We start from the raw sequence: 18436 nt of genomic DNA on the forward strand, positions 1-18436 counted from the left end.
TAGAATAGTGTGGGGTGCAGTTTATACATGTGAGATGAGTAATGCTAGATACGGAAACATTAAAGTGGCTAGTGATCCATTTCGAAAAGTGGCCAGTGATTCCTAATCTATGTCTATCGGTAGCCACCTTTCATATGCTAGTGATGGCTGTTTGTTTAGCAGTCTGATGGCTATGAGATAGAAGCTGTTTTTCAATCTCTTGGTCCCAGGTTTGATGCACCTATACAGACCTCAGTGGCTCGGGTGGTTGATGTCCTTGATGATCTTTTTGGCCTTCATGTCGCATCAGGTGTTGTAGGTGTCCAGGAGGGCGGGAAGTTTTCCCCTAGTGATGTGTTGGGCAGACCGCACCACCCTCTGGAGAGCTTTGCGGTTGTGGGTGGTGCAGTTGCTGTACCAGGTGGTGATACAGCCTGACAGGATGCTCTCGATTGTGCATCTGTAAAATTTTGTGAGGGTTTTAGGTGTTTCTTTAGCCTCCTGAGGTTGAAGAAGCGCTGTTGTGCCTTCTTCACCACACTGTCTGTGTGGGTGGACCATTTCAGTTTGTCAGTGATGTGTACGCCGAGGAACTTGAAGCTTTCCCCCTTCTCCACTGCGGTCCCATCAATGTGGATAGGGGGGTGCTCCCTCTGATGTTTCCTGAAGTCCACGATCATTTCCTTAGTTTTGTTGACATTGAGTGAGAAGTTATTTTCCTGGCACCACTCTCCCAGAGCCCTCACCTCCTCCCTGTATGGTTGTCTCATCATTGTTGGTAATCAAGCCTACTACTGTTGTGTCGTCTGCAAACTTGATGATTGAGTTGGATCCGTGCTTGGCCATGCAGTCATGGGTAAATAGGGAGTACAGGAGGGGGCTGAGCACACACCCTTGTGGGGCCCCAGTGTTGAGGATCAGCGAAGAGGCGTTGTTTCCTACCTTCACCATCTGGGGGCGACCCGTCAGGAAGTCCAGGATCCAGTTGCACAGGGTGGGGTTATGACCCAGGGCCTCGAGCTTAATGATGAGCTTGGAGGGTACTATGGTGTTGAATGCTGAGTTATAGGTATGCATGCTTCTTGTTCAGATGGGTCAGGGCAGTGTGCAGTGTGGTGGCGATTGCATCGTCTGTGGATCTATTGGGGTGGTAAGCAAATTGAAGTGGGTCTAGGGTGGCAGGTAAGGTGGAGGTGATATGATCCTCGACTTGTCTCTCCATGCACTTCAGGATGACAGAGGTGAGTGCTACTGTGCGATAGTCATTTAGTTCAATTGCCTTTGCTTTTTTAGGTACAGGGACAATGGTGGACATCTTGAAGCATTTGGGGACAACAGACTGGGATAGGGAGAGATTTAATATATCTGTAAACACACCAGCCAGCTGGTCTGCGCATACTCTGAGGCCTCGGCTAGGGATACCATCTGGGCCGGCAGCCTTGCAAGGGTTAACATGCTTAAACGTCTTACATCTGCCAAGGAGGAGAGCCCACTTCACTACATCCCGAAAGAAAATAATGTACTTGTTACCCCATACATTTTCCCTGACAAAAGTAGTCTTTACATTTTGAATTCTTAGCAGGGCAGGAAAAATTTCAATTTTCACACTTAGCAAGAGAACATCCCATGTCATCTACGGCCTCTGTGCTAGTTGTGGCTGTTTAACAATCTTATGGCCTTGATATAGAAGCTGTTTTTCAATCTATCTGTCCCAGCTTTGGTGCACCTGTACTGACCTCGCCTTCTGGATGGAAGCGGGGTGAACAGGCAGTGGCTCGGGTGGTTATTGTCTTGCCTTCCTGTGACATCGGGTGTTGTAGGTGTTCTGGAGGGCAGGTAGTTTGCCCTCGGTGATGCGTTGTGCAGACATCACCACCTTCTAGAGAGCCTTGCGGTTGTGATGTTGTGTACACAGATAGCGCTGTTGGCTAGACGCACGTGCCAATACCAGTGTGCACACTCGCTATTTAATGCAATATTTTTTTTGTGAGAAAACCAACAGTAGAGTTGAAAATGCGATGGAAACCCATTTAACGTGTATTTTTTATTCAGTACATGGGGAATTTAACCGCAAAAGGTATTTCATGTCCAATACGTCATCACGCACAGCCTTTTATCTGCAACAAGTCCATTTGATGGAAACGCATCTATGGTGGGAAAATGTGCATACTGTTTTTATGCGGATTTTAGAATATTCGCATGAAAATCTGTCGCCAATTGGATGGAAACCTAACTACTGACCCTGATCAAGGAGTACACATACAAATGACAGTTTTGGCAATAAAAAGTCTAAATCCCAACAACTAAAAACAACATTACCATTATTGTTTGACATTATAATTGTAAACCAATTAGCATTTTGTGTGTGATCAGTAATTCAATAAACAATATGTGATTCAATAATATCTATAATCAAAAGGAGAGTTATATTAACTCAGGCAAAGTAGCCCCACATAAAGATATTGATAGAGAGTAGTATGAGGGCGTTAGCATTGCACACATTCCGCCAGATTGGTTCTTCCTCAATGCTGGTCAGTTTTAACTCCAAGGCATGTTTCTCCTCCAGGGTTAACTTTTTCTTCTCAGGCCCAGACAGCCCACACAGCCACATTCCAGTACGCTTCCAGCACGGCCCGGCCTCCACAGCAGCCACCTCCCCAACTCTGGGGTCAGGAGTTCTGGGTGGTGTCCTGGGCTTTGTGGTCCATGGATCATTGAAGTCAATGCGCGGCTCCTTGCTGTGTCTTGTCCACCATGTCAGGCGATGGAGCTGTAGGGGGATTGAAGAGGGGAAGAATGAATAGGTTATAACATGTATCAAAATGTGTACATGTTCTTTTCTTTTAACTGAAATGAATCTCATAAGTGACAGCATATATTTTGCAAGTCAGTTTAATGTTTATGATTAGCACGTGGCACTCTTACATGGTGCTCTGGAATGGCCGGAGTGCAGAGGCTGACAGCAGTGATGACCAGGCTAGTGAGAGCCAGGAGGATAAGAGCAAAGTACAGGTAGTGGACATCCCTGATGAAGGCTGGCCGTATGTCCATCTCTCCACAAGATGGGGTGCCATACACAAACACCAGCACCATCTGCACCAAGCCAACAGCAAGGCCCACGATCAGACCCCAGAAGGCTCCCTGTGTTAACGGTCATCCACATTGAACACACACACAAAGGAACAGTGTTTAATATCAAATCTCAACAATGTGCTTTATGACATACAAACAAATAATGGCATAAAACCCTTGATCTGACCTGCTCATTGACACGCCTCCAGAAGATGGCCATGATGAAGACAGCAGTGATGGGAGGAGCCAGGTAGCTGGTGATAGCCTGGATGTAGTCAAACAGCTGTCCACTGTTGGCTGACTGGATGATGGGGATCCACAGGATGCTGAGCACCACCATTACTAAGATGAACACCCTACAGGTGATGACCACAGACAGGAGGTGAGGGTTCTTTCCGTTTAAAGTATTGTATAATGAATCGTACATAGGTTACTTTTGTTAGGAATCGTTGCCTTACTAAAATAGTTTTATTTAGAAAAATCCTGATCAAGCTTTCTAGTATGTAAATGTAACCGTATTGAGTATATACAGCTTTGGACTTTGGACCAAAGGTCATGGGTTTGGATTATGGGGCAGGGAAACTCAAATTGCCTCCATAAAACAGACATCTTAATGGGATATATACCTTAAGTCTTGCATTCAAAACAAGGCAATGTTCGCAACAGGGAATTCCCACAAAACAAATAATGCTTGCTCCATCCATTTTGTATTATTGTTTGAGAATTTTTTTTAATCACTTGTTATTTGGGTAAAAATGAAAATTCTTGACACTTATAATAATTAATAATTAATAATTAACTAATAATAAGCTGTATAAATTTTGTATAATGTCTTCTGAGGTTTAGTTATGCGATTTTAAACTAAGCTTATTATTCACAGGGGACTCAAAGGAATTGTAGCACAAAATACAACAGTGCCTCCTGGAGTAAACAAAAGCAGAACCTGAGGAAGTTGGGCATTTTTAGACACAGCTATTGTCAAACAACTGGCTTTGACTCATGTTTAGAAGACATTGCTGTACATTTCTTTAATGGCGTTACCTACCTGCCCACCACCATAAGTTCTGGCTCGGAGGCCTGTGGCCGGACCCTCTGCCAGATGTCCATGGTGAACAGGGTGCTGCTGCTGTTGAAGATGGAGGTCAGAGAGGACATGAGGGCAGCCATCATTACTGCAATCATCAACCCCCGCATGCCTGGAGAGGACAGACACAGAGATAACAGATTGAAGAGTGAAATTGGGCGAGTCAGATTTAAAATACAAACATCCTCAGAAAATTACATAGACACACATACAGTGATGACACATTTGAACCTTTTCAAAAATAGGATCAATAGTAAGTGTGTTTTTAATGTGTTCACGCGTGTGTGCGGATGTCTTACCAACAGGCATAAGTTCTACCACTAGTTTGGGGTAGGCAATATTGGAGCAGCCCACGGTGGCTCCACAGATTCTTTGGCACGCAATGGGGTCAACACATCCTACCTCATCTGCAGACATAAAGAGACAATATAGTAATACACATTACATTAACATACTATACAACTTCTGAACAAGGGCAATACCATTGCTGTATATTGGATTTAGTATAGACAAAGTGAGAACTCACTTGGGTAAAGTGCTCTGCTGATCATTCCAGGCATCACGATAAAGAACATGGGCAGGACCTTCAGGTAACCTCCCAGCAGAGAGCCTCCTTTGGCATGGGACAGGTTCTTGGCTGAGAGTGACCTCTGCACTATCACCTGGAGCAGGTTTGGACAAGGTCACTTACGTGAGGAAATCTCCTGCCTCACCAAAAATGTGGGATTCTTTGTAATGGTCTACTGTAACATACCTAAATAACAAGTCAAAGTAACACCTTAGACTTGACTGTAATGCAAAACGCAAGTCAACTACAAAAGTTCCATCTCATACCTGGTCAGCGCACCACACCCAGGTGGCTATCACTGTGAGGCCAAACAGCAGACCAGGCCAGGGCAGATCCCCCGTCACTGGGTCTCTGAAGATGTGGAAGGCATCGGACCGGGGGAGATGGCATGTGGTGTTGGGCACAGTCAATGTGGGGATGGCCTCCTTGTACTGCTCCAGCAGACCCTCATACCAACCCACTTTGTCAAACGCTAAAGATAAAGTTCAAGGGTCAGTTTGAAAATGAATACAATAAATCTTCCAATTATGAATTAATAAAATAATTATATACTATGATACTAAAGTAGTTTTAGACAAATTCATATTTAGAGGTATATATTGTATACCATTGAACTTATACTATAGAAAACATAAAAACAGTACCTATGAACATGAGTACGAATGCGCCTATCACCATGATGACCGTCTGTAAAGCATCTGTATAGATAACTGCTGTCAGCCCCCCTGGAATCAATAACAATCAATGGTAATCAATAACAAACAATGCCATGTAATGAATTAATAAATTACTGGTAGATTATGTTAAAAAAGTTACCAGCTATAGTGTAGAGGGCAGTTACTAGAAGAAGCACCACTGTGGAGAGATAGAGGTCCCAGCCCAGGGACACTTGAATGAACAGAGCGCCAGAGAAGATGTCTGTCTGTCAGCAGAGGTAACAAGAATATTCAACTAGCACCCTGAACTGCCTTATGAAAAATTATAGATTTTTTTTTTATATGAGCATCTTACTGATATCTTGGTGAAAATATAGAGGATGAGGGAGAGAACACTCATGTAGATTCTGATGCGCTGGCCCCCAAACCGCTTCTTCAGGTACTCTGGCATGGTTACCACACCAGCGGAGATGTAAACAGGCACAAAGATCCAACCAAGAGCAATGAGGACCCAAGCTGCCTGTGAAACATGAAAGCTTATTCTTAGCTGAAATACTGTGGATAGGTCTTCAAAATAAAGGGCGTCCACCTCCCGATGGAAATATTGACAAACTGTAATAACTTGATTTCCTCTCCATTGTTTATCATCTTGGTGTTTTTTCACAATGCACTTAACATATTACTTACATTCCATTCAAACCCTCCAACAGCGATGCCTCCTGCTGCTCCACTGCCAGCTAGTCCAATTAACAAACCACTGCCAACATTACTGGACATCAGAGAGGCCCCAATCTGAGACAGCAGAACACAATTTACTTCATTTAGTCAATTCTTATCTTTGGATATAGATAGCTATTATCAGTATCAACTATTTTCATCCAATTATTTACTGTTATAAAAATAAATCCTAATTTAAAATAGATGATAATACTTAATAGTCTGGATCATGATTAACTTTTTATCTAGTTGACATACTAATTTCATCACTAATGTTCAGTTCCATGCATAGAGTTTATTTGAGTTCAATGCATTGAGTTCAATACCATCAAAATCTCAGGCTACTTACAGGCCACCATGTCATGGATCTTCCAGCCAAGAAGTATCCACCCACTGTCCCACGGTTTGCCCTGACAGAAGACTGCAATAAATAGTTCATTTACATCATACATCAAACTATACTGTCTGTAGATATTAGTTACAGCAAAGCCTTCTCAATGACATTGCTTTATACTTCTTATTTAGTCAATATTTCATTTATTTGAACAACAAATTTTGTGAGAGGAAGAATTCTGATGAATTAATCTCCACAGTATTACTTCAGTGTTAGGTCATTGTACCAGTCTGCCCTCTTCATACAATGAAAGCATCCACCAGGTAATAGGAGTGTTTATTACTTACCCATATTCCCACAACAAGAACAAGGACAAAGTATACCACCACCACAACAATATCAAGAGCTTCCAAAGCAAACTTTTCCTGTAATTCAGGCACAGAAGTCGTTGTCGCAAGACTAGGTGTTGAAGTCATTTTGACAAAAACATAGAAAACCGTGTGAACTTTGAGGCTAGCATGAAGCAAGTCAATAATTAATCAGCTTATCAAGACAGTAAGGAACCCCATTCATTGGTCACATATAAACCGGAAAGTCTACAGAAATACCTATCAGATTGTAAAGGATGCTTCCTGGAAAGATTTCAGTGGTGACACTTTCCTAAAATCCATAGGATGTGTATGCTGTATGCTCTGTCGGAACACTAACAAACATACTTTTATGTTCCAGAACTGGTTTGACAAGAACATTATCTGGGTTAAACAATTATTGAATAATGATGGCCAACTATATGATTATCAAGACTTCATGAGAACAAAATGTTACATTCACTCCTGAGGAGTATCAAATTGTTGTTAGAGCTGTCCCTAAAGGTGCTATTCTTCTTTAAGGAGAATATAACAATACTCCAAGTGCAACTGTTGAGGACTTTGTAGCCTCAATACATTTAGAAGGAATTTACATTTTAAACTATAAATGTAATAACATGTATATAAGGAAACTATGTCAATATGTTACTATTCCCTCTGCTAAAATGTACTGGAATGCAGCCCTAGGACAAGTGAACTGGAACAAAGTTTTGTTGTTATCTGGTAAGTATTGTATATCTAATAAGGTGAAAAAAGTATCATACAAACTCATTCATAGAATCTACCCTGTAAAGACCTTTATTTTATACAGATTTAAAATAGCTATTGATAACAAATGTGTATTTTGTGGTGACCCAGAAACTCTTGACCATTTATTTTGGGACTGTTCTTATGTCAGAAGATTTGAGTGAGTTAAATTTTATTTGAAAAGACTCGACTATTAATGTTAATCTGAGAGAATCTGATGTTTTATTTGGATCCAAATGATTTGGAACCTGACGTAACTTTCATTGTTCATTTATTTATCCATAAAATTAAGTGGCCAGAGAACAAACCCCTCTTCACAATATTTAAGATAGACTTTAAATATTATTTTGAAATGAAGAGTAAATGTAAAAACAAAAAAGGAATACGCACCATTAAAGTGTTTGACAAATTGAAAATGAATATCGATATGTAATACCCGTCTGTTAGGTTTATGTACTCTTGTTTGTATATTTCAGTAATTTGTATTTGTTGTGTTCATAAAAAATAAATAAATAAACATATATGGTCACGAAATTATATATGTAAGTGAATAAAAATAATTATTTTATTACCAATATGGGATAAAGATGTACATCTACAAATAATATTATATATACACACACAATCATTGCAGAACAGTAAAGTTAAATAGCTACAACAGGCTCTATCACGTCTTCCAAAACTTGCTGTAATCATCTGCTTTGAAATCGTCTTTGAATTCCACCGTCCTCTGCTTAACAGCTCCCTTCTTGGGATCCTGCTTCCGCATCCTCCTTTTCCTTCCTTCCTCTGAGAGTGTACTGATGTCCACAGGCATCTGAAGGGATAGAACACAAAATCATCAAAATCACTCTCACAATTTGTCTGATTAGCATTCAAATGTAGGATTCCTGAATAGTCAAAAGCGACAAAAATGTAAACTCAGCAAAAAAAGAAACGTCCCTTTTTCAGGACCCTGTCTTTCTAAGATAATTCGTAAATATCCAAATAACTTCACAGATCTTCATTGTAAAGAGTTTAAACACTGTTTCCCATGCTTGTTCAATGAACCATAAACAATTAATGAACATGCACCTGTGGAATGGTCGTTAAGAAACTAATAGCTTACAGATGTTTAGGCAATTATGGTCACAGTTCTGAAAACTTAGGACACTAAAGAGGCCTTTCTACTGACTCTGAAAAACACCAAAAGAAAGATACCCAGGGTCCCTGCTCATCTGTGTAAACGTGCCTTAGGCATGTTGCAAGGAGGCATGAGGACTGCAGATGTGGCCAGGGCAATAAATTGCAATGTCCGTACTGTGAGACGCATAACACAGCGCTACAGGGAGACAGAACGGACAGATGATCATCCTCGCAGTGGCATACCATGAGTAACAACACCTGCACAGGATCGGTACATCCGGACATCACACCTGCGGGACAGGTACAGGATGGCAACAACTGTCTGAGTTACACCAGGAACGCACAATCCCTCCATCAGTGGTCAAACTGTCCGCAATAGGCTGAGAGAGGCTGGACTGAGGGCTTGTAGGCCTGTTGTAAGGCAGGTCCTCACCAGACATCACCGGTAACAACGCCGCCTATGGGCACAAACACACCGTCGCTGGACCAGACAAGACTGGTAAAAAGTGCTCTTCACTGACGAGTCACGGTTTTGTCTAACCGGGGGTGATAGTCGGATTTGCATTTATCGTCGAAGGAATGAGCGTTACACCGAGGCCTGTACTCTGGAGCGGGTTTGATTCGGAGGTGAAGGGTCCATCATGGTCTGGGGCTGTGTGTCACAGCATCCTCGGACTGAGCTTGTTGTCATTACAGGCAATCTCAACGCTGTGCGTGACAGGGAAGACATCCTCCTCCCTCATGTTGTACCCTTCCTGCAGGCTCATCCTGACATGACCCTCCACACTATGACAATGCCACTAGCCATAAAGCAGTTTATTTCTCTTTCATGCCGTCCCTAGGAGGGGTGCGTCACTTGAGTGGGTTGAGTTACTGACGTGATCTTCCTGTCTGGGTTGGCGCCCCCCCTTCGTTTGTGCTGTGGTGGAGATCTTTGTGGGCTATACTCGGCCTTGTCTCAGGATTGTAAGTTGGTGGTTGAAGATATCCCTCTAGTGGTGCAGGGGCTGTGCTTTGGCAAAGTGGGTGGGGTTATATCCTTCCTGTTTGGCCCTGTCCGGGGGTATCATCGGATGGGGCCACAGTGTCTCCTGACCCCTCCTGTCCCAGCCTCCAGTATTTATGCTGCAGTAGTTTATGTGTCGGGGGCTAGGGTCAGCTGGTTATATCTGGAGTACTTCTCCTGTGTGAATTTAAGTATGCTCTCTCTAATTGTCTCCTTCTCTCTTTCTTTCTCTCTCGGAGGACCTGAGCCCTAGGACCATGCGTCAGGACTACCAGGCATGATGACTCCTTGCTGTCCCCAGTCCACCTGGCCTTGCTGCTGTTCCAGTTTCAACTGTTCTGCCTGCGGCTATGGAACCCTGACCTGTCCACCGGACGTGCTACCTGTCCCAGACCTGCTGTTTTCAACTCTCTAGAGACCGCAGGAGCGGTAGAGATACTCTTAATGATCGGCTATGAAAAGCCAACTGACATTTACTCCTGATTTATTATTTGACCATGCTGGTCATTTATGAACATTTGAACATCTTGGCCATGTTCTGTTATAAATCTCCACCCGGCACAGCCAGAAGAGGACTGGCCACCCCTCATAGCCTGGTTCCTCTCTAGGTTTCTTCCTAGGTTTTGGCCTTTCTAGGGAGTTTTTCCTAGCCACCGTGCTTCTACACCTGCATTGCTTGCTGTTTGGAGTTTTAGGCTGGGTTTCTGTACAGCACTTCGAGATATTAGCTGATGTACGAAGGGCTATATAATTTTTTTTATAATAATAATAATAATAAAATAAAGTTGACAGTGAGAGGACGTTTCGTTTTTTGATGAGTTTATCAATCCAAAAAGGCATACTCTCAATTTGTCTCCAGTTCAAGGATGCTTACCATGAGTATCCTCTTGGGCTTCTTGTGCCTAATGTTAATTGTGGAACCGTCCGGTTCTATGAGCAACACAGGATACATTCTTTCATAGTTCTGTCGACTGCATCGTACAATTGATGTCTTGTTGGAGTTGTGCTGGGTGGTCGCTGTGTGTAAAGTTGATGCAGGAAACAAATGCCTCTTGGCAACCACCTCTGGTAGACATCTAAAAAGACAAAACATTGGCAATGTTCAAATGATTAAGATTTAGTAACTAATATAAAGGTGTAATGCAAATGTACTCAGAAACTAGCTAGCTAGTTCATCCCAAGCTGTCAGCCATACATGTTAGCTGGCTAGCTCTGATCCAGGGCGTTACGTGCAGCTTTAGCCTTCAATGCCTGCTCGTCGAACATCTCATTCCAAAATCATGGGCACTAATATGGAGTTGGTCCCCCCTTTGCGGCTATAACAGCCTCCACTCTCTGGGAAAGCTTTCCGCTAGATGTTGGAACATTGCTGCAAGACTTGCTTCCATTCAGCCACAAGAGCATTTCCATTCAGCCACAAGAGCATTAATGACGTCGGGCACTGATGTTGGGTGATTAGGCCTGGCTCGCAGTCAGCGTTCCAATTCATCCCAAAGGTGTTTGATGGGGTCAGGGTTCTATGCAGGCCAGTCAAGTTCTTCCACACCGATCTCAACAAACTATTTCTGTATGGACCTAGCTTTATGCACAGTGGCATTGTCATGCTGAAACAGGAAAGAGCCTTCCCCAAACTGTTGCCACAAAGTTGGAAGCACAGAATTGTCTAGAATGTTATTGTATGCTGTAGAGTTAAGTTTTCACTTCATTGGAACTAAGAGGCCTAGGCCGAACCATGAAAAACAGCCATAGACCATTATTCCTCCTCCACCAAACTTTACAGTTGGCACTATGCATTGGGCAGGTAGCGCTCTCCTGGCATCCACCAAACCCAGATTCGTCTGTCGGATTGCCAGATGGTGAAGCATGTAGAAGCACTCCAGAGAGTGCATTTCCACTGCTCCAGAGTCCAATGGCGGTAAGCTTTACACTACACCAGCCGATGCTTGGCATTGCGCATATTGATTTTAGAATTGTGTGCGGCTGCTGGGCTGTGGAAACTAATTTCATGAAACTCACGACGAACAGTTCTTGTGCTGACGTTGCTTCCAGAGGCAGTTTGGAACTGGGTAGTGAGTGTTGCAACCGAGGACAGAAGCTTCAGCACTTAGCGGACCCATTCTGCCAACTTGTGTGGCCTACCACTTCGCGGCTGAGCCATTGTTGCTCCTAGATGTTTCCACTTCACAATAACAGCACTTACAATTGACCAGGGCAGCTCTAGCAGGGCAGAAATTTGATGAACTGACTTGTTGGAAAGGTGGCATCCTATGACGGTGCCATGTGGAAAGTCACTGAGCTCTTCATTAAGGCCATTCTACTGGCAATATTCGGCTATGGAGATTGCAGGGCTCTGCTCGATTTTATACACCTGTCAGCAATGGGTGTGACTGAAATAGCTGAATACACTAACTTGAAGGGGTGTCCACATATTTTTGTATATTTAGTTTACCTTCGTTTGTCTGTGCTGGCCAATTTCTCTCTATGCGCAAGCCGTCGTTTCTCCGAAATACGAAATACGAAATAAACCACTTTTGAGGACTTTGCTTATCGTCAGACTTGTTCTGGACAACGCATACAGAGAAAGTGTGTTACTAGTACCGTCTTTATGTCAGTGAATATATTTAAGCCAATCACAAAACAAAATCTGAAGAAAATATTCTATGGTGGGGTGAATAGAGTGGGGGTGAGGAGGAGCTCTGCGGACGCTTTGTGCCCAGAAGTTATTTAGCGATTCATTGTAGTCATTGCGCTCTATTGAGTTGCTATTTTCTCCAGTTCTCGTGTCAATTAATTCCTGTCATTCCTGAATTACTCATCATGTTAATAAAGTCAGATTTAAATCAATAAATATCAAAAAAGGTTAAGGGAACAAGACTGTGTATATATATCTGGCTGTGTTAGCAAAATCACTACATATCCCATTGAGCAAAGTGGGGAGAGGCTGCCCGTTGACTGTATAACTAGCAAATGTGATTTGAAATTGAGGGTGCAGTATTTATGAAGTTTGGCAATGAGGAAAAACTAGCATAGTTCATCTAGCCAGCTAGTTTAGCCAGGGAAAACTGGTGAAAACGTGCTTGGCCCATGCGCACTAGGCTAATTCAGGAGACAGATTGTAGTTTTTCTGCTCTGATATCAGGAGATGCCGGCGAAAAGTTTGATTAAAGCGGCAATCAGCATTTGAAACAATAACAAAGCATCCTCCCACCCATTTCAGTAAAATTCTGAGGGATAGGGCTCTCAAATTCATAGACAGAGCTATGGATCCAAGGATGGACAATCCATGGTATAAAAATTATAGTCTTAACCATGTTGAGGCTATATATTGTTTGTTTACCTTTGCTTTGTTTGCAAACATTGGAGTGAAACAAGCTTATATTTTGGGTTCTGATGGGGTACAACAGTTGAACTAAGCTCATGAGACATTTATATTCTTCAAGAATTAATGGGTACATGTAATTAAATCAGTAGTCCTAAAATGGAGGAAGCAACTGCAGACTAAATCAAGTAAATCAGATGACTTATATTTAAGGAGATCAATCAGCACCCCATTGGTTCCTGCATGAACCTATTTGGTACTGCTTGACTTACAGAAGGCCTTTGATACATTTAACCACTGTCTCCTTATCTCCAAACTGGAGGCACTGGGGATAAGTAGTATCCCTCTAGGCTGGGTAAAGTCCTATTTATCAGGAAGGAAGCAAGTAGTAGAGGGTAATGGTTCACTGTCTCAGGCAAAACCAATTGTTGTGGTGTTCTGCAGGGGAGCATGCTTGGGCCTCTGCTGTTTTTATTGTATATTAACAATATGAAAGATGTATGTTCTTGCCATCTACAGTTCTGGTGTCTCACAAAAGTAAAACTATGTTGGAGAGCATACTTAGCACAGAGCTTACTAACATTAGCAAATGGCTTGGAGATAATAAGCTATCTCTGCACTTAGGGAAAACTGAAGCAATTATTTTTTAGATCCAGACCTAAATTGTGTAGGTCGTCTGAAATCAGAGTGGAGTTAGGGGGTGAGGTGCTGACTACTAAAACCTCTGTTAGCTACTTGGGATGTATCATTGATGGAAGCTTGGGAGGTGTGATCATGGCCAATAAGGTGCTAGGGAAGGTTATTGCCAGGACTAAGTTTTTGGCTAGAAAGTCCAAGCTGCTTGATAAGGACTCCATGAAAGTGCTAGCTACTGCCCTCATTCAATGCCATTTTGACTATGCTAGTACTTCCTGGTTTGGGGGATTATCTAAATTTATGAAGGGGAAGCTCCAGATAGCCCAGAATAAGCTGATCAGGGTAGTATTGAAGGTGAGTCCACGTACTCACATAGGCAGGAGCTGCTTTCAGGAACTAAACTGTCTGCCTGTTGAGGCTAGGCTGTCCCAGATTAGACTAGGTTTGGTTTACAGGAGTATTTATGGTCCTGCGCCCAGATATCTAAGGGATTACTTTCCTCATGTTAGGGATGCACACAATCACAGCACCAGATTAGGTGTTGCTGATGTGTGCTTATACAGGTTCAGGAGTAATGCTGGGAAAGGTACTTTCTTGTATACTGGAGCCTCAGAATGGAATGAATTGCCTCTGCCTATAAAAACAACATCCTCTCTGGACATCTTTAAAAATAAAGTAAAAATGTTCGATGTCTTCTGTGCCCATATGAATAACCCCTATGATGTAACTGGAATGATGAGATAGATGTTCTTCTTCTATGTTTTTGTTTTATTATTCCACTGCTATACTGTTTGATCTTGTCTAGCCATCTTGTCTCAAGAGGATCACAATGGAAATAAGCCCCAGACTTTGTGTTATCCTCAATGATTGTATTCATGTGCATGTATGGCTTTTAAGTTTTATGTGTGCTTGTTTTTTTTAAATGGTCTAATTAACAAACTAAACGCCTACCTTCGAGAATGACATTTGCATGCTTGTGTTACACCTTTGAATGTAGGTCAATAGGGAAATAAAAGTATTATCTGGTCACTGGTAGACAGTGTCTTTCGCTACCGCCTACCAAACACCTGCCCTCACCCTTGATAAAATACGTGAAAACAGTGCCCGACAGGCGGGAGGCTGGAAGGACACTGTGTACTAGCTAAATAGGCTTCTAAAACCAACGACTTACTGTGCGCCACAGAGTTTTGATGAACAGTGGAGAAAAAATATCTGAGAAACACATGCTATTTATTGCTGAACAGCCGAAGTCACCGACGTACATTGTGAACATTACTGCATTAGCATCGAAAAGCCCTCACGATATGCAACTTTTCAGGGAAGTCAGGAACCAATATACTCAGTCAGTTAGGAAAGCTATGGCTAGCTTTATCAAACAGAGATTTGCATCCTGTAGCACTAATTCCCAAAAGTTTTGGGACACTAAAGTCCATGTAGAATAAGAGCACCTCCTCCCAGCTGCCCACTGCACTGAGGATAGGAAACATTGTCACCCCCGATAAATCTACAATAATCGATAATTTCAATAAGCATTTTTCTACAGTTGGCCTTGCTTTCCACCTGGTTACCCCTACCAACATCTCAGCACCCCCTGAAGCAACTTGCCCAAGCCCCCCCCCCCCCCTCACCCAAATCCAGACAGCTGATGTTCTATAAGTGCTGCAAAATCTGGATCCCTACAAATTAGCTGGGCTAGACAATCTGGATCCTCTCTTTCTAAAATGATCTGCCAAAATTGTTGCAACCCCTATTACTAGCCTGTTCAACCTCTCTTTCGTATCGTCTGAGATCCCCCAAAGATTGGAAAGCTGCCGCGGTCATCCCCCTCTTCACAGGTGGAGACACTCTAGATGCAAACTGTTATATCCATCCTGCCATGCCACTATAAAATCTTCGAAAGCCAAGTTACCAAACAGATCACCGACCATTTGGAATCCCACTGTACCTTCTCCACTATGCAATCTGGTTTCCGAGCTGGTCATGGGTGCACCTCAGCCACACTCAAGGTCCTAAACGATATCATAACCGCCATTGATAAAAGACAATACTGTGCAGCTGTATTCATCAACCTGGCCAAGGCTTTCGACTCTGTCAATCACCGCATTCTTATCTGCAGACTCAATAACCTTGGCTTCTCAAATGACTGCCTTGCCTGGTTCACAACTACTTCTCAGATAGAGTTCAGTGTGTCAAATCGGAGGGCCTGTTGTCCGGGCTTTGGCAGTCTCTATGGGGGTGCCACAGGGTTCAATTCTCAGGCCGACTCTTTTCTCTGTATATATCAATGATGTCGCTCTTGCTGCTGGTGACTCTCTGATCCACCTCTATGCAGACGACACCATTCTGTATACATTTGGCCCTTCTCTGGACACTTTGCTAACAAACCTCCAAACAAGCTTCAATGCCATAGAACACTCCTTCCGAGGCCTCCAACTGCTTTTAAATGCAAGTAAAACTAAGTGCATGCTGTTCAACCGATTGCTACCCGCATTCTCCCGCCTGACTAGCATCACTGCTCTAGACGGTTCTGACTTAGAATATATTTTGACAACTACAAATACCCAGGTGTCTGGTTAGACTGTAAACTCTCCTTCCAGACTCACATTAAGCATCATCAATCCAAAATAAAATCTAGAAATCGGCTTCCTATTTCGCAACAAAGCCTCCTTAACTCATGCTGCCAAACATACCCTGGTAAAACTGACTATCCTACCGATCCTTGACTTCAGCGTTGTCATTTACAAAATAGCCTCCAACACTACTCAGCAAATTGGATGCAGTCTGTCACAGTGTCACCCACCACTGCGACCTGTATGCTCTCGTTGGCTGGTCCTCACTACATATTTGTTGCCAAACCCATTGGCTCCAGGTCATCTATAAGTCTATGCTAGGTAAAGCCCCGCCTTATCTCAGCTAATTGGTCACCATAGCAGCACCCACCTGTAGCACACACTCCAGCAGGTATATTTCACTGGTCACCACCAAAGCCAACACTTCCTTCCAGTTCTCTGCTGCCAATGACTGGAACGAATTGCAAAAATCTCTGAAGCTGGAGTCTTATATCTCCCTCTCTAACTTTAAGCATCAGCTGTCAGAGCAGCTTACCAATCACTGTACCTGTACACAGCCAATCTGTAAATAGAACACCCGACTATCTCCTCCCCTGTCACAACTTCTACCGAAGGTAACTCCTCTCCCTGTTCGGGCGGCACTCGGCGTCGCCGGTTTACTAGCCGCCACCGATCCCTTTTTCCTTTTCTGGTTGTTTTGTCTGTGTTCCTTTTCACACCTGGTTTCAATTGCGTTTATTTCTGTGTGTATATAGGGCACCTGTTACCTGCCCTATTTCGTGCGGGATTAAGCTTGTGGGTATTTTGCGCTCGTTTATCGTTGATGTTTCTTGTTCTCGTTATTACGCACGTGTAGTTTATTTTCGGAACTGAGTTTGTTCCTCCGTGCGTTTGGCACGAGTTTCTGTTTTGTTTTCGCTATTTAGGCACTGTGATCTGTGGGACCTTATATAGACAGATCTGTGCCAATTTTGTATTGGTGGACTATGTATAATTAATTATTATATTAAACACGCTTCTCAGTAATCCCTGCTCTCCTGCGCCTGACTCCTACACCTCTCACCGAGACGCACGTTATCACATCCCCATATTGTTACTTATCCTCTTAAACCCCAGTATCTCTACTTGCACATCATCATCTGCACATCTATCACTCAAGTGTTAACGCTAAATTGTAATTATTTCACCTCCATGGCCTATTTATTGCCTTACCTCCCTACTCTTCTACATTTGCACACACTGTACATAGATTTTGATATTGTGTTATTGACTGTACGTTTGTTTATGTTTAACTCTGTTGTTTTGTCGCACTGTTTTGCTTTATTTTGGCCAGGTCGCTGTTGTAAATATGAACTTGTTCTCAACTGGGCTACCTGGTTAAATAAAGGTGATCTAAAAAAATAGCTATCTTTGTCGCCCCGGCTCTTCTGTGGGGTGTTTAGGCGGGTGGCATCCAACTTTGTGGTGCATTATCGCCATCTACTGTACTGGAGCGCCACTGCCTCCTGCCTATATACTGGAGTTAAAAATAGGCCAATGGAAGTATAAAGATGGGTTCCTGCAGATCCCGGAATGCCTACACCGAGCAACGCCCTGTATTGCGGGATGCAGTTGCACCCGTCTCAAATCAGCTGTAACTGAAATAGTAAAACAAAGCTTAGAACGGTGTTTGAGTGAACACTGAATACAGAAAATTAATGGTGAAGTCGCTTCCGGACACGGTAGACTCTCATCGTCACCACTCTATGGAAATATGTAGGTCGTTGAAGAAGGCTCAAGCCGTACGTAACAACCAGGACCAGAGCTGCTAGTTAGCGAACGTGCGTCCCATTGAATGTCTTCGAAACCAACGCGTAGTTTATTTACCTGTTTAAAAGTCTCGTCGACGTCCATACTTTCAGTAGGGCCATGTCGGAGTTTAGCTTTTTTTTATTTTATCAACGGAACATACGAAAAACCCTAGTTTTCTCGCTGTTAAGTTTTTAGAGACATGAAAGAGAGAACAGGAAGCGGAAAGTCATGCGCAGTTGTCTGCTAAATAAACGATGTCTGGGAACAATTACCAACCGAATGGTTCCTACTTGTGATATCCTGTGTGTGAATACAGTCACTGGTTTGAATCAAATCAAATATCAACCTTTCACAACAATGTAATATATTTGAATTTATTAAAGAATATTAATGATCAACTTCGTGCATAAATGTATACATTATAGCTATAATTTATTCCTAGTAATATTCTCTGTCTGTGTGTA

The 18436-nt window shown here is 42.8% G+C and overlaps 2 protein-coding genes across 2 annotated transcripts; both read right to left on the reverse strand.

Annotated features, from left to right (window-relative positions):
- Positions 1-2008: 2008 nt before the first annotated feature.
- On the reverse strand, positions 2009-6888 carry slc5a9 (solute carrier family 5 member 9). Its single transcript, XM_055861246.1, has 13 exons — positions 6758-6888; positions 6426-6497; positions 6047-6151; positions 5715-5879; positions 5520-5625; positions 5348-5428; positions 4970-5175; positions 4662-4797; positions 4435-4542; positions 4097-4247; positions 3239-3407; positions 2905-3120; positions 2009-2749 (listed from the first exon to the last, which is right to left on the reverse strand). The coding sequence occupies exons 1-13, from the start codon at positions 6884-6886 to the stop codon at positions 2414-2416; spliced, it is 1980 nt and encodes a 659-aa protein (XP_055717221.1). The 5' UTR covers positions 6887-6888; the 3' UTR covers positions 2009-2413.
- Positions 6889-8182: 1294 nt separating this feature from the next.
- On the reverse strand, positions 8183-18205 carry LOC129810582 (39S ribosomal protein L55, mitochondrial-like). The gene is made up of 3 exons (XM_055861247.1): positions 18048-18205; positions 10531-10732; positions 8183-8342 (listed from the first exon to the last, which is right to left on the reverse strand). Exons 1-3 carry the CDS (start codon positions 18089-18091, stop codon positions 8193-8195), a joined length of 396 nt encoding a protein of 131 aa, XP_055717222.1. The 5' UTR covers positions 18092-18205; the 3' UTR covers positions 8183-8192.
- Between the last annotated feature and the right edge of the window lie 231 nt (positions 18206-18436).

Source organism: Salvelinus fontinalis, chromosome 14, assembly GCF_029448725.1.
Source record: "Salvelinus fontinalis isolate EN_2023a chromosome 14, ASM2944872v1, whole genome shotgun sequence".
In the NCBI taxonomy this organism is placed as follows: Eukaryota; Metazoa; Chordata; class Actinopteri; order Salmoniformes; family Salmonidae; genus Salvelinus; species Salvelinus fontinalis.